Source organism: Bombyx mandarina, chromosome 16, assembly GCF_030267445.1.
Source record: "Bombyx mandarina strain Sakado chromosome 16, ASM3026744v2".
NCBI classification, from domain to species: Eukaryota; Metazoa; Arthropoda; class Insecta; order Lepidoptera; family Bombycidae; genus Bombyx; species Bombyx mandarina.
In genome coordinates this window covers 3,463,822-3,480,956 of record NC_143222.1, presented here as the reverse complement: position 1 = coordinate 3,480,956, position 17,135 = coordinate 3,463,822, and the positions used below count along the sequence as shown (strand labels likewise).

Here is a 17,135-nt window from a genome sequence, read left to right as displayed (position 1 = left end):
ACGTGAAATCGAAAGTAGACGTATTTTGATAAAGGTATTATATTATTAAGCGGTAGGCAGCGGCTTGGCTATGCCCCTAGCATTGCTGAAGTCCATGGGCGACGATAACCACTCACCATCAGGTGGGTCGTATGCTCGTCTGCCTACAAGGGCAATAAAAAAAAAGGTACGTGGAACGATAGTAAGGTACATTTTTTTATAATATCCTGTCACATTGTTATATCGACGGACGTAGTTCATAGATGTTTTTGGTGCGAAATAAAAACCTACAATCACCTAATGCTGATTTGTCTTTAATAGCTTCCACACTTTTATGATCCACACTGGCTTTGCGATTGTCTAGTCTACGTATACCTCTCAAATACATCAGATATTTGGATTCGTTGTAACCATTTTCATTCAGAGCTTGCTAAGGAATTCTTTAATCACCAGCAGTAGAAAGATAGACAAATGAAAAAACAAGGTACAGCGGATACTTTGAAATTGATTGCTCAGCCAAAAAAGTCCATTCCCCTGCTGATATTTTCACTCACCCTAATCCTTCCTCTCTTATAAACATTTCGTGGTATGGGAACTGCCTGTGCAGGTCCTTCCTTATGTCCTCCATGCATTTAGGGTCACCGGGCGCTTGGAGCAATTCCTCGTATTCGTTCGGATGTTTTTCGAGCAGGAGCTGTCCCCCGCACAGGTACAACCATGCTTTCGGCCTCACTGATGCTGGTATACCTAAAATTAGATTTTCACACTATTTAATGTGACGTAGTTCATGATAATTACACAGAAAAACGCTCAAAATCGCCACATTATTAGGCTTTTCATCGATTCTGGCGCGAAATGAATACGCAATTGTCAAATGTAAGATTGTCTAGAGCGCCTCATCATTATCCTGCCCTTCTCCCAGTCACCTGTGGTAAGCGCAACATGTTTTCTCCTTCCATACTCCTCTATCATATACCATTTCTTCGCTCACTCCCCTCTTACACATATCATATTTCACGCAATCCATCCATTTCTTCTTAGGTCTACCTCTTCCTCTAGAGCGCCTCTGATAGTATTAACTTTAAGGGCTTTTATTGGATTTATAGAAATATATACATTTTGTTATGCATGTATGTTGTTTATGTAAAGACGGTTGATTATTACACGAATAATAATATTTTAACATTAAAATTCTTAGCACGTTTTTTTTATTCTCGACAAATAAGTAATTTCGTTGAAACTAACTCCTGTCTGCGATCTCTGGAAGCTTTATAAAAGAGTCGAACGATTTTAGTAGTCGCGCCAAATCGTCACGTTTTTTTTTTCGTTTCTTAGATGAGTGGACGAGCTCACGGCCCACCTGGTGTTAAGTGGTTACTGGAACCCATAGACATCTACGACGTAAATGCGCCACCCACCTTGAGATATAAGTTCTAAGGTCTTAAGTATAGTTACAACGGCAGCCCCACCCTTCAAACGGAAACGCATTACTACTTCACGGCAGAAATAGGCGGGGCGGTGGTACCTACCCGCGCGGACTCACAAGAGGTCTCACCACCAATAACGTATAAATGAAATCACTTTGCTCATAAAACTTCAATTCAAAAAATAGTAAAACGGAATTGACGATTGCATAAACCTCAAATACGGCCTATGTCTAAGCCCCTCTCTCTATCTAGCCTCAACCGAGATGCCAAAGACCAATGTAGACAGTGGCCTATTGAGGCCCCAAAAGCCAACTTTCTAATGTGATGAATAATTATTTGGATTTCAAAAAACATTTACGGTTCAAGTGTTAACAAAAAAACGCGTAATCAATACGAAAAACTGCTTTCAATTATGAATATGAACAAATATGAATTCAATATTATGAAATTTTTTTTGTTGCCTTTGTAGGCATACGAGCATACGGCCCACCTGATGGTAAGCGGTCACCGTAGCTCATGGACGTCAGCAATGCCAGGAGCAGAGCCAAGCCGCTGCCTACCATAAAATGAATGAATCTTTATTTATTACAGCGAAGCGATTACCTTTTCGACATCTTTCTCGAACTTTCTTGTAGTTCTTGCTCATAAACGCTTCCCAGTTGTCGAGCATACGAAGCCATTTCTGTTCTCTCTTCAATATCGTACTCGGCGAGACAGTTCTTTTACTGTAACAATGTAAATTGAAAACTTTAGTTACTTCTTCGTATTAACTAAAAGAGTTTTCAAAAAAACTCAATGATTTTACTGAAAATAACTTTCTCGAGTATTATATCCAATAAGTGTGTTGGATAAACGGTTTGAGTCGTACTTATTCGATAGTAATTCGAATTTATATTCGATAGCAATCCAATAGCACAAAACAATCCAATTGTAGTGTGAAGCAGAAAATTTGTTAATTAAAATTTCGACAATCAAGCTATTTTTGTTCAAAGACGTAATGTAATTTAAATCGATCAATAAAAAAGTTCCGACAACATTGATACGTTCCTGCAAAGCCTCGTTTTTTTTTTGTTTTTTTTTCCCTGCCTATGCTGATATCCTTGAGAGGCTATTTCATTCTTCACCCTAACGCATAGGCGAGCTCACGGAACTCAAACCGGGAGTGTTGCTAACACTGACTCTAGCAAGAGCAGTGCTTCGCACTTATCGAAATCTACCACCGGATCGGAAACGCGGCCCACTGAGAAGATCCAGCGAGAAACTCAGTGGGCTGCAAAAACTCTCGTGTTATTCCAAACCATTTTATATGCGACTAGAAGCCAATACAATAAGGAGAGTAATTTTTCTGAATGAAGCTTCTCGACTATGCCTGTATGTATTTTATTATACATAAATAATAAGCAATAATTATTCTCATATATTGTGTTTTTAATGCATAATGTGATTTTCTAAATAATTCTAGACAAAAATCTCGTTATCGTGACGTAGAAGTATCGTGTTATAAAAGGATTTTAGGGAATTCTTCTTTTCGTGTTAGAGTGAAACCGTGTTATAAAATTCCGTGTTATATGAGAGTTACTTGTAATCCCCCCTGATAAAAATAATTCCATATATTTCTAATTTAAGCAACCAACGTTTTTTTTTTTTGGTCAGGAGGAAATCATCGGGCTTCCGCCCTGCCCTGGGGATTGGGGGGGGGGGGGGGGGATGTCGGAGTCGAACCGACTAAAACCTCTTGTCGCTCAACAACCCACGTCCGAACCTCGCATGAGACCGAACTCATGAAAAGATAAAGGGGGGGAAAGTAAAATGCTTAGTGCGGAGAACATCTCTCCCATCACCCTCCCCCTGAGCAACCAACCTCCCATTATTCCATTAGCGCATTAATAAATCTATGTTATATTGAAACAGGCGTTTAATTCGAATTGTTTTTTATTGCTTAGATGGGTGGCCGAGCTCACAGCCCACCTGGTGTTAAGTGGTTACTGGAGCCCATGGACATCTACAACGTAAATGCGCCACCCACCTTGAGATATAAGTTCTAAGATCTCAGTATAGTTACAACGGCTGCCCCACCCTTCAAACCGAAACGCATCACTGCTTCACGTCAGAAATAGGCAGGGCGGTGGTGCCTACCCGCGCGGACTCACAAGAGGTCCTACCACCAGTAAATTATCAGCGCATTATTAAATCTATGTTACATTGAAACAGGAGTTTAATTCGAATCGATACAATAACGTAAATTTCGTAGAACTAATTCATAAGCTCCTCGTGTTCGCACAGAAAACTGTTATGCCGTGTTTTGTTTCCCAGGAACAACGTACACGCCCGGCCGGTTCATATTATCATCGTAACATCGACCGATTGCGATAAGGAAACTAGGCCATTCAACCTTATAGCTAGCTTCGATACATACAGTTCTGCGCGTGCATTCTTTTGCCGACTACTGCATATCTATACCTAACGCTTTTAGAGCTATATTCAAACGTTTTTTTTTTTCTGAAATAGGACAGACACGTCCACGACGTAGGAAATATGTCGTCTTCTCGCATTAAAACTGTTGAATATCAAAACTTACTAATTTTACAGGAGAGCGTTTTAAAGGTTTAACATGTGATATTTTTAATATTGAATCATCTTTGCAACATTTATTTTTTATTTTTTAGCAGTTACATTATCTATCTCTTAAAGTAAGATAAAATTATGTATTAGGTTTGTTAATAGTACTCAAAACATAGGTAAACTAAAAAAAGAAACTAAACTACGTTCTTTTGACAGTATTTATGAGAAAGATACTGATGATACCAAATGATTCCGCATACTAACTCAATTTCGAATATTTTTGGAAATTGTGCACTTTTAATGCGAAAAGACGATTTGTGTTTAAAGGCAAATTCATATCAATGTACGTGAAGAAAAGAAAATCCAAATTAGCGAAAAATACGCACTGCGAATGAACGCAGTGATTGTAGTTACACAAGATAATATGTATGCTACAGTGGGCCTTAACATCTCTGAAGGGTTTATTTTTATTTTTATTGATTATCAAAAAATGCATACAAAAAAATATAAATAACATTTTGTATTTCTTTTATTTTATTGCATAGATTGGTGGACGAGCTCACAGCCCACCTGGTGTCAAGTGGTTACTGGAGCCCATAGACTTCCACAACGCAAATGCGCCGCCCACCTTGAGATTTAGGTTCTCAGGTCTCAAGTATAGTTACAACGGCTGCCCCACCCTTCAAACCGAAACGCATTACTGCTTCGCGGCAGAAATAGGCAGGGTGGTGGTACCTACCCGCGTGGACTCAAAAGAGGTTCTACCACCAGTAATTACGCAAATTATAATTTGAGTAGATGTATGCTTTAACACCAATATGAAATCAAAACAAATGCAAAATATTGAACACAAAAAACTCAAGTGTTCTTATAGCGATCCATACAACCATCAGGTAGACGAGAATCATCCAAGGGAAGATGACACTAATCGCAGCGCATTTACCGATAGAATAATATGTTTCCAACTTTCACTTGTTATTATGGATTGCGATATTACGTGGCGTGTAATTTACTTTAATTAGAGTGATATTGTTTTAATTGCGGCAGGGATTATCCAAACGCCCCCACAAGCTCTGCCGTATTGTCGCAATGACCAAAAAGAAGAGTGTAAAAATACCAATTTCACCATTATTATTTGCCTTTCAAATTTATTTTTTAAATAACCCACCTCTTGGTCAAAACTGGTAGAATCATGTATTGGAATTTTCCTTTACCTAAAGCACCAAGGACTGCTGAAGATAAAAACAGTTGGAGTTGTGCAACGGGTGATGATAGAACAGTCATCAAACTAGACACGATTTTCAGAAGATACCGACTCAGAAGAAGAAGAAGAAGAAATGACGTTTCGCTTCCATACGATACGACTACGAGACGAGCAATAGACTCTTACAGCCCAAAAACTATATCGGTGACTAGTCTAATTGCATTTGTAAAGGCAATGCCGTGTTACAATTATAAGGAAAATAAGGCCAGTGAAACACTCATTCGTACACTACCATTTTAGTAAACACGTATGTGCTACATTTACTGAGACAACTCATTGAAAACCTGCCCGTCTATAGTATAACTTGAAGGTATTTCTATCGCGAAGAATAGCATGCCTTCCGATTAACAACACTGATAAGATTTTAAGCCGGTGTCTTCTATCACGTTGTCGTAGACCTAGAATAACAACAGCAACAACAGAAGTATTAGAGTGAGGGGTTTAGAATCCCCGCCAACGGGAGTATTCAGGATAAAAAGCACATCATCTAAAAACCGCATTAGTTTTCGACAATGTGCGTCTACAAGATCGGATGCAGCGACGTCGATGTACGGTGAAGGTATAACATCGTGTAATAAAAATCAAACCCGCAAAATTATAATTTGCGTAATTACTGGCGGTAGGACGCCTTGTGAGTCCGCACTGGTAGGTACTACCACCACCGCACTGCCTATTTCAGCCGTGACGCAGTAATGCGTTTCGGCTTAAAGGGTGGGGCAGCTGTTTTAACTATACTGAGACCTTAAAACTCGTATCTCAAGATGGGGTTGCGGCATTTACGTTATAGATGTCTATAGGGTCCGGTAAACACTTAACACCGGATGTGAAATCTTTTCAATAGACCAATTTACCTAAGCCTAACAGATTGGCTTAAGCAACATTACGTTTCTTTTTCTGGTATACATTGTGAGAACGTGGGGCTATTGTACTATAGAACTGAGATTCAGAACTCGTGTCTTAAAACCGGTGGCGGTATTTACGTTGTTGATATCCATGGGATGCAGTTACAACTTAACACCTAGATGAGCCAGGAACTCCTAAACTACTTAGTCTGGCCATAAATACTGTTACAATTATAAAATAAACAAAATATTACATTTGAATTTGGAATCTGTCATTTTTATATGATTGCTCATTGAGTTTTCTCATTTTGGCGCCAATACATCTATACTAATCTATACTAATATTATAAAGAGGAAAGATTTGTTTGTTTGTTTGTTTCGAATAGGCTCCGAAACTACTGGACCGATTTGAAAAATTCTTTTTCCATTAGAAGCCGATATTGTCCCTGATGAACATAGGCTACTTTTAAAAAAAAAAAAAAAATATTTTTTTGGTTTCATGTGTGTTTTAATGTTTCCGAAGCGAAGCGAGGGCGGGTCGCTAGTTGTACAATATTTTGCGATATTAAAATGGAGTGGGGTGATAAAGAGAACCGAATCGCTGTGATTGCATTACACAAAGTAGGTATGGAGCCAAATGCAATTTTTAAAACTCTCCATACGCTTGGTATTAGTAAAATGTTTGTGTACCGGGCTATTAATAAGTGCAAGGAGACCTCTCCTCTGCTTGTGACAGAAAAAGACCTGCCGTCCACGTAGTGTTCGTACGAAAAAGGTGGTCAAAGCAGTAAGGGAAAGAATTCGAAGAAATCCTGTCCGAAAGCAAAAGATTTTATCTCGGGAGATGAAGATAGCACCTAGAACCATGTCGCGTATTTTAAAAAGATGACTTAGGACTTGCAGCCTATAAGAGACGTACTGGTCATTTCTTAACTGATCATTTAAAAGAGAATAGGGTGGTAAAATCGAAACAACTACTGAAGCGGTACGCAAAGGGAGGTCATAGAAAAATTTTGTTTACGGATGAGAAATTTTTTACAATTGAGCAATATTTTAACAAACAAAATGACCGTATTTATGATCAAAGCTCTAAGGAAGCTTCCCAATTAGTCGACAGAGTGCAACGTGGGCACTACCCGACTTCAGTGATGGTTTGGTGGGGTATTAGCTATGAAGGAGTGACTGAGCCATACTTTTGTGAAAAAGGTATCAAAACATCGGCACAAGTGTATCAAGATACCATTCTTGAGAAGGTAGTGAAGCCCCTTAACAACACCATGTTCAATAATCAAGAATGGTCCTTCCAGCAAGACTCGGCGCCAGGTCATAAAGCTCGGTCTACGCAGTCTTGATTGGAAACGAACGTTTCGGACTTCATCAGAGCTGAAGACTGGCCGTCGTCTAGTCCCGATCTTAATCCGTGGGATTATGTTTTATGGTCAGTTTTAGAGAGTACGGCTTGCTCTAAACGCCATGATAATTTGGAGTCCCTAAAACAATCCGTACGATTGGCAGTGAAAAATTTTCCCATAGAAAGAGTACGTGCTTCTATTGATAACTGGCCTCAACGTTTAAAGGACTGTATTGCAGCCAATGGAGACCACTTCGAATAAGCTTTTTATACTTTAAATTGTTTTATATTTATGTATTAAACGAACACACTGTAAAAGTAATAAATGTTATTTGTAATAGAAATTTTACTTTTTCTTTTGTAACAGTATTTATGGCCAGACTAAGTATATACACTATATACACACCTAAGCAATAAAAAAAATATGGCTGAATCTTATTGTGGAGGTCAACAACCGGAAGACAACCAGTGCGACCTCTGAGCTCACTCTAATAAACTCAACCTTGCAGCTTACTAAACGAATTACGCGCGAAAACGTACTCACGTTCATACATTATAGTATTTCCTTTGGCTTTTCCAGAGTCGTAGACACAAAAAGGGTGATCATCTCGAAAGACTTCTCATCACCGGCAAAGCGGAAGGAAAGAGGCCTAGGGGGCGTAGTCCCATGCATTGGTCCGATCAGATTAAGACGACTTTGGAATCCAGCAACAATGTCGCTATCCACTGCGCGGAGGACAGAAGTGAATGGAGGACTTTCACTTGTGGTAGGACCTCTTGTGAGTCCGCACGGGTAGGTACCACTGCCCTGCCTATTTCTGCCGTGAAGCAGTAATGCGTTTCGGTTTGAAGGGTGGGGTAGCCGTTGTAACTGTACTTGAGACCTTAGCACTTATGTCTCAAGGTGGGTGGCGCATTTACGTTGTGGATGTCTATGGGCTCCAGTAACCACTTAACACCAGGTGGGCTGTGAGCTCGTCCACCCATCTAAGCAATAAAAAAAAAGGAACTTAGTCCTAACAAAAGTGCTCAGTAAAGGTCACGACCCTCAGAACTGAGGAATACAACGCACGGAGGAGGAGGAGACACGATCAAAACCTCTTTTATGCGGTTTGTTTGTCACATTCTTTTTATTTTATTTTTTATTGTCACTCGTCCGTGATCACGAAATCTTCGAGGAGTGCAGAGCATTCGCAACGTCAGAAATTATACAATGCACTTTAAATAAATTGGTTTTAATTACGTTTTATTAACTTAGATGAACCAACGGCGCATTTGATGTTGGCCTTTCGCTGTAATACACACGCTACAACGTATTGCCTTGACCGATAAAAATACGCGAAATTTTTTTATACCTAACCCGTTATGTACATATGAGGTGGTTGACATATTCTATATCAATGTCCTGCAGACTGTCACTTCCCACATACCCCGCATGCCCCCTAGGCGCGGACACTACGTATGAGGTACGCCCCCCTGTCCAAAAAAAAACATGTCAATGTCGGAAACGGTGACGTCGACTGACGCGTCGCCGCAACGACAGGTACACCCGATTTTAGCAGTGAATTACTTAGAACAGTTACTTCCTCTACATGTGATGACGTCATTTACCTAGCTGTAGGTCATACTTGAAAGCGGTTTATGTCGTATCGCTACGAATGGATAACGGGGAAACAGTGGTAGTATACCGAGGAAACTTTTGTCGCATGCCTATCCGAATCTGCTGAATAAAGAAGGATGTGTTATAAATTATAAAATATTCGTAGACGTCACTTAAAAAAATCTAAAACTAACTCTTGAAGAACCACGTTTCAGTCAATTCTGTTCAAAATTGATTTGTGAGCTTGCAGGGGTAGGTACAACCATCCTCGTATCTCAAGAGTTGGGTGGCGGCATTAATGTTGCGATTTCTATGGGCTTCGGTAACTACGTATCCTCAGGTGGTCTGTAAGCTCGGCTGAACGAGGCTGTGCCATACAAAAGCCCAATTAAAAATCCCAACCGAATAACGAACCAATTCATCATTCCTCTCTCTAAATCGTTAGCAGCGTATCATTTCATTGTAAATTCCGAGTGACTGCTATAACGGTATCATATTTCACCGTAACAATATATAGTAACAACTATTCGTATCTGTAGCTAACAGTACCCATGCATCTGATAAAATGCGTATCCATAAAGTAAGATTTTATCTAGCACATTTACAAAGTGCAATCCTAACCGTACCCACATTTCAAGTTCCTTACCCAGTACCTTGTTATCGAGATAGATTTTTTAATCCTCACGGTGTTTCCCGAGCGCTATGACATGTCCTTCTTTAAAAGGGGCTTGTGGAGAGTATTAGGCGGTAGGCAGCGGCTTGGCTCTACCCCTGGCATTGCTGAAGTCCATGGGCGACGGTAACCACTCACCATCAGGTGGGCCGTATGCTCGACTGCCTACAAGGGCAATAAAAATAAAAGGGACTGATCAGGTGAAAGACCTTACTGAAACCCCACTTAACGAGTGTGTGCGCCGGGCCTCGGTTCGCAAACTATGGAAAACATCTGTCAAGGCTTTAATAAGCAAGAATTCCACATAACCACGACTGAACTGCCAAGAGCAACCGATTCTGATGATCGATAATTTATTACCCTTTTGGGTAATTTATTAAGTCCAATCCTGATGGGTTGCGTTGTGATTCAAGAGCTCTGTTCTACTCGATGGCACATATTGTAGTGTCATCAAAGACACGAGGTAGTGCGAATTTGAATTTTGTTTCGTACGAAAAGTAAATTGCTTCACATCTGGCATACATTCGAAATTACGTATATTTATAAACATACTAGCTGTACCCGTCCACTTCGCTGGACATTTAAAATTAACATTATTATTTCTCAACCCCACAAAGATTCTCATCATTAACGCCCCCGCAACTAGTGTGGGGAGTCGCAACACTCATATAAATATTAGCCTATCCATTAAGTACATGTATTTTCTACATGGAGACCAAGTTTCATGTCAATCGGATGCATGGTTCAGCAATTATAACGGAACATCCGTAAAGTCCACTGTAGATTTATATATTAGTATACATATCTCATTTGGTAAAGCGGTTAAGCCACAGACACAACTCAATGAGTTTCTCGCCGGATCTTCTCACTGGGCGGCGATTTCATCCCAGTACTAGGATAATTTTTGCTTATGCTTAAGAAGATCTTGCTAAGGCTGGCGTTAGGAAACTCTCTCAAATTGAGTGCCGAGAGCTCACCTATCCGTCCGTGCGAAGCTGGAATAGCCCCTAACGTTACCAACGAATACGTAGGGAAAAAATATACTGGTGACTGTAATTGCGATACGTTGTACCTGTCACAACGTAAAAACGTAGAGGGGCCCTTGCCAAACCCGCATCCGCCCGCGTCACCGAATTACCGACCGCACATTTCTCGAAAGATAATGCGCGGCAAAAAATCGATATGTTTCTACCGATTCGAATGTTTTAGGGAAGACAATGACTTTATGATTAAAAAATTTATAGTAATTGTTAAACGCCTAGCATACAGCACTTGAGCCGTACGCTCACCTCAAAACACTAAATTACTCAATGTTTTTTTTTATATCTATGTACAAAGGTGTTACTTACTCTATGTAAAGAATGTCATCTGGCGCACGCGCCACTAATTAAAGTAAAAAAAAACCTTATAAGAAATTACAACATTAAGTTTGGAACGAATTTATCTTTAAACAAAATCTCAGCCTACAAGCATCGATTGCAGTACCCTATCTATATATTAACACGTGAAGCAAAAACTTTGTACCCTTTTTCACGAAAATTACGCGGACGGAGTAGTATGAAATTTCCCACACTCATAGAGAATATAGAGGAGTGCAGAATGTTAATATTTTTGTAAATTATGCATAAAGAATACATTATATTGATAAAAAAAATCATTACGCACACTACCATGTATTTGACACACACGCAGACATACTATTTGTTTATTGTCAAACTCTTCTTATTGCTTAGTCTGTGGTCAAATTGAGAATATATTCAATATTGTTTGTCTTTATTAATATCTATTTGTCTTTAATGTCGTCTTGGCGAAATTCTGTGATTATAGAAATCTATTAGTCTTTGACCATAGAATCATGATAGTGTACAAACCTATAATTTCAATTAATTATAGTCGAATTTCGACTACCAGGGGACCACTAGTTCTACAGTAATAGTCAAAATTTCGAATTCTACAAAAAGCCCGGAATACATATACAGATATTGATTTGACAGCAATAATATACACAACGTTATTTACATTTTAAACACGATAATAAAATGTCTTCGTAAACACGCATCACTAACCTAAAAATATACAGTTTTCCAACAAATTAAACAGTACTATAACGACGGTAGGCGAATGTTATCTATCAGTGGCATCAGTTTCAATGACACAACAACATGCAAGATAATTAAATAATATGTTTTTCTGTGTGCACAGTATATGAAGTTCTACGAGTAGTATAGTTTCTCGTCGGTTTTCATATCGGGTTGCATTTTTGAATGTAACTGATACCGGGAAGATCTTCCATGGAACGGATGAAATTGCTCGGTAGACCGAAGACCAAAACGTTATTGTTCGGAACTGGGTATATATGTAAGCCTATCTTAAAAATATTGTTAGAGACTTTCAGGCATCTGTCAAATATCTTGTCTTTTATTCTAACTACTCGTAATTGCTATACATTTGTCCCGTTATTAATTTTTTAATTTAATATTTTATTTAAAAAAAAAAAAAAACTGACGGAGCATGTTGCGGATAATAACATGTACTTTTAGGTTAGGAATATTATGTTCTTTTTTTTATAATAAATTAAATAAAATAAAAAAATATTTTGTCCCTTATTAGTTTTGACTCTTTACTTTCTCAATGATTGATTGTAAGAAAATAATTCCAACTTCCCGTTGTGAATTTGACATGGTGTTTTGAATGTTAACAACCCGGTATGCATTTGTATGACGGTCGTAGTCAGTAGTTTCTGAAATAAATCTGACTAGAGGTCCCGCAGTAGTCGAAATTCGACTATAATTAATTGGAATTGTAAGTTTGTACACTATTATGATTGTATTTTATACTTCTATAATCACAAATTTCGTCAAGACTACACTATAAAAATATTAACAAAGACAAACAATATTTAATCTATTCTCAATTTGACAACAGACACCAAGAACAAAAGTTTGACAATAAATAGTATGCATGCGTGTGTGCGTCAAATACATGGTATGTAGTGTATGTAATGTTTTCTTTATTGATTTAATGTATCTTTTATGTATTATTTTAAAAAAATATTAGCATTGTGCACTTCTTCTCTATATTCTCTATAAGTGTGGAAAATTTCATACTCCTCCGTCCGCGCAATTTTCGTAAAAAGGGATACAAAGTTTTTGCTTCACATATTAATATATAGATATTTGGAGTCTGACCTTAATTGTGCCTGTCACGGAATAGATAAATAAGGTTGGAAAGGCCTTTGCTCTAATTTTGTATTAGAACCAGTGTCGCCGCTTCATCCCCACTATTTTAATTTCTACACATACACACACTGTGATTACAAGTATTTCGCACACAACAAAAACACCCACACATAAATCTCAGGACAGATATTCGTTCACAAACTACTTCGATCAATAATAGTACTAGATTAAAGATCAGGAACAAAAATAAGACGCTCCAGTGGCCACGTTTGCAGACACGAAAACATCTTCATTTCTTAGAAAAAAGTTTAATAATGTTAACGACTTCAGTTTATTCTAAACCTTAATACTTAGACATAAAGTTTAATTACCATTGCAAAATATATGCATTTAGGTCCTTTCGTCAGAAAAAGAATATTAAGGAATAAATTTAAAATGTCACTTGAACATAAAAAGACATCAGTACAAAAATATTTATTCTAAAATGATACTTAAAGCCTAATTTATAAGGTTAAAAATATTTGTTTAAAATTTCGTGCTTATTGTATTGTGGAACTAGATGTAGTTCTTGGTATTACATTTCAATGCTCAGAACACAGTAAGTATTGAAAGACATAGAGTTGCAGAATATACATATTTGTTTTAGGTTTGTTTTGTATGGTCGCAACTATTTTTGACCGATTCAAAAAAGTAGTAGATAATATTTTACATTGCCGCTATTACAACAAATAGGTGATAAAAAATAAAATTGAATAAAGTAAAAAAAAGATGAAAGGAAACACGATACATGTTTTCCACGTATTCTTTATACAGAAGTAATTAAAACAATAATGTAGGTTTAATTACCTTTAAACAGATTCAGTTTGTTATAAAGCTGTCTTTTAGAAGTCATTTTTATATGAGCGGTTTCTTTTTTACAAATATAATGTAATCTTATATCAATGAATTTGTCTATAATCAGTTTCATTTAGGCTTATTTTATGGCTGTGTTCGTTTCCCCCAGAAAACAAATCCTTTTCAGCATATACGCTTAAAATATTTACACATACATATAAAGTTTTTTTAATACTTTTTTGCATTGATTTGCCACCACCATTGAACAATTCTAGAATTTTTATAAGGGTTCTATATTTCTTCTCTTTCTTTCGCGACAATATATATCCATTGTGCACAGCGACAAGGGGCTACTAGGAAATCTACAAACAAAAATAACATTATAAAATAACAAAACTACTCTATGCATTCCCTGTTCAAAAATTGGTGATGTTTGTTACAATAGTTGGTGCCTTGTTGCAAACATTGGCCAAACAATTACAATATTCGTAAATTGTGTTTTATTTACAATATAATTGTGTTTATTATTTTATGAAAAACACTTAATAATATAAATTTACCAAAAAAAGATATTCCTTCCAAAACCTTGGTGTTACGGTGGTTTTTTACTCAGTTTTTGAACGCGCATTGCAGCGTTTTGACGTCTTAGTGTTGGCTATGATTGGACCATACTAATTTGAAATAAGACCACAAATTTATTTGTGGTCTTATTTTTCGGGCCGTTTTTGAAGCGCTAATCGCGAATCTAGTAGTATTATTGATCGAAGACAAACTAGCACAAAACACCCGTAGGCATACACACTCACACACGCAAAAAGGCAATAAAAATGTTTATACACGCTAGTGCTTGATAAAATCGATATTCTTTATCGATAAATTATCTGATGAATGAATGGAGAAAATGAAACATGAAATAAATATTGAAAAAAAAAACTATTTTACTTTTATTAATTACAAATAGTCACCGTCGCTGGAATAAAACGTATTTGTTAAGCAGTTGGCGCTTGCTATTAATTGCGAATGAATTTTTCAAAACTAAGTGTATTCTGATTTTTTTTATGGTAAAATCATTTTCAGTAAAATGTTTAGAGCAAATAGTACTCGTCTTTGTCTCCAGTTTCCTCTACCTGTCACGTCAATCCATTGTTTCCTGGCGTTAGGTTCTTTAGGAAACCTAAAATTTTTAATTTACTGCATAAGTCAAATTGCATTTTACTTAGATTTTAATACGTCTTAGACAATATAGTAAATACCCGTAAATGAGAGGTCTACATGTCCCTTTATATTATACCTTCACTTTAATTCAATGATAATAATTCAATAATAATAATACATATTTATTTTACTCAAAATACGTCTCACTAAGAATATAGTAGGTATCATTAATTAAATATAAAATAATGCAAAAATTATCCATGTCAAATGTAAATATAGTCGAGAATTCAGTCGATGATTTTATTTCACCACATGGTCACCTCACTATCGACCAACTGCACCACGGCCAATCAGGGCAAAGGCCGAAATTTCAAAGATTGAAGTGTAGAGAACGCAATGCATGTAGTACATTGGAAGCTGACTTGGTCATTGCGTTCATTGGGCGAGTACACATCGCGCAATGTATGCTATTTATAACTTGCTGCAATAATATTGTTAATTTTTGGAATTTCATAATGCTCAGTATATTTGTATGTTTTAGACAAATAATATTGTAATTAAATGGTAATTTCGACTTACCGATCGAAAGATATACCTCCTCGCTATATACTTGAGGTCTGATTTTTTGTTTTACAAGTTATAATTGCACAACACGGCATTATAAAGCGGAGATCTGTTCGCCAAAGTAGTCCGAAGCGCACTAAACGCGGTGAATGAAAGAATCGGTCGAGTTATGTTTGTACAATCATAACAGTGGCACGCTTGCCCCGCCTACATTACCATTCCAACCTTATTTATCTATTCCGTGGTGCCTGTCACGTCCTCCTTAAAATCCTCGTCCTCGATCCTAATCCTCGTCTCCATAAAAAGGGAGAGAAAACACTAGTTTATGTGTAAAACTCTAGTCTATATGTCCCATTTAAAGTGGAAGCATTTATTGAAATGATAAATTTAGCACTGTTGTCATTTCAAATTGGATTAGATTGAAAACTGAGTATTAAAATATCTTGCATAGCAACAGGGTTTAGCCAACGAGAAAATGATCTAGAATATATCATCTTGAATACGCGAACAATGGTAGGATTGGTAAGAACGGAACGTATGAAAATAGTGTGAAACGGAGCGTTAAGGTGTGAGTGAGAGAAAAGGGTAAGAAAGGGAAAAGAGAATGACAGACAAAAACGAAATGGCGAAGACGGTTGAATGAGCAAGGCGTAAAAAAGGTGCCTGTTAATTTTAAATTATAATAAACAGAAGATTTTGGAAGAGATCAATAAAAGTATAAACAGTGGAATGGTTTTATTTTAGATGCCACAATCCCAATTCTAAATATGTATGTACATATATATGTTTTCATGAGGAATTTTCAAATTCCAAACCGGAATCTACTTACCTTTCAATTATAATAATATTAAAGCAAATAAATTTTAACGTATTGTTTTATTCGTAATCACAATATGATTTAATACTCGCACTGACTCAAAAATCCGTTACAAAGAAGGAAATTTTCAATATAGAACATGAAACGAATACAATCCTGAGAAAACTTCCATTTACATTACGTTTTCCCGCCGACAGTTATATTGAATTACAAGACTGAGATTTCGCACCGAGGAAATTGAAACAAATCGTATTGTCATCAAACAGCAAAAAACATAGATTGCAATCCATCAAGAAACCAGACTTGTTGCGTACGCAGTCATAAAAACGTTTCTATGTGAACAAGCTGAGAGAATACGTAACTCCGATAGTGTGTTACGTGATGTACTAACGTATACACTGTGCAGTTTCATATAATAATTACTAGCTGACCCGGCAGACTTCGTAGTGCCTCAATCGATAAATCAAAGACCTAAACTTTTGTATAAAATACACTTAAAATAAACAAAACGAATCCGTCCGACGGGGGACACACCAAAGGAAAAACCAAATTGTTATTTTTATTTAATTCTGAGCATTTTCATATTTATCTACCTTTTAAACCTTCTTTCGACTTCTACAAATAATTCAAGACCAAAATTAGCCAAATCGGTCCAGCCGTTCTCGAGTTTTAGCGAGACTAACGAACAGCAATTCATTTTTATATATACAGATAGATAGAAGATAGATAGATAGCAATAATCTCTTATCTGATTCATAAAATTTAAGCTCAACAATGTGCACCAGCTATACACTGGAGAGGAGAAACAAAGAATAATTTAAGCATTTACTATTATTATTATAACGAATGAATTATGAACGAAATGGCCCTCTATTACTTGTGGCTCGG

At 37.0% G+C, this 17,135-nt stretch overlaps 1 protein-coding gene and 1 long non-coding RNA gene across 4 annotated transcripts in view; both read right to left on the bottom strand.

The window, feature by feature from the left end:
• wkd (TBC1 domain family member whacked) overlaps positions 1 to 17,135 on the bottom strand; it is a 43,700-nt gene that overhangs the window by 13,251 nt on the left and 13,314 nt on the right. For all 3 annotated transcript variants that reach the window (XM_028187373.2, XM_028187375.2, XM_028187376.2), the window contains exons 2-3: positions 2,010 to 2,131; positions 534 to 726 (exon numbers count right to left, since the gene is read on the bottom strand). In XM_028187373.2, coding sequence (XP_028043174.2) covers positions 534 to 726; positions 2,010 to 2,131 — 315 coding nt within the window. The remainder of the gene's footprint in view (positions 1 to 533; positions 727 to 2,009; positions 2,132 to 17,135) is intronic.
• Positions 13,082 to 15,647, bottom strand: LOC149501236 (uncharacterized). The gene is made up of 2 exons (XR_016324350.1): positions 14,272 to 15,647; positions 13,082 to 14,073 (listed from the first exon to the last, which is right to left on the bottom strand). It is a non-coding gene; the product is annotated as an uncharacterized LOC149501236 (long non-coding RNA).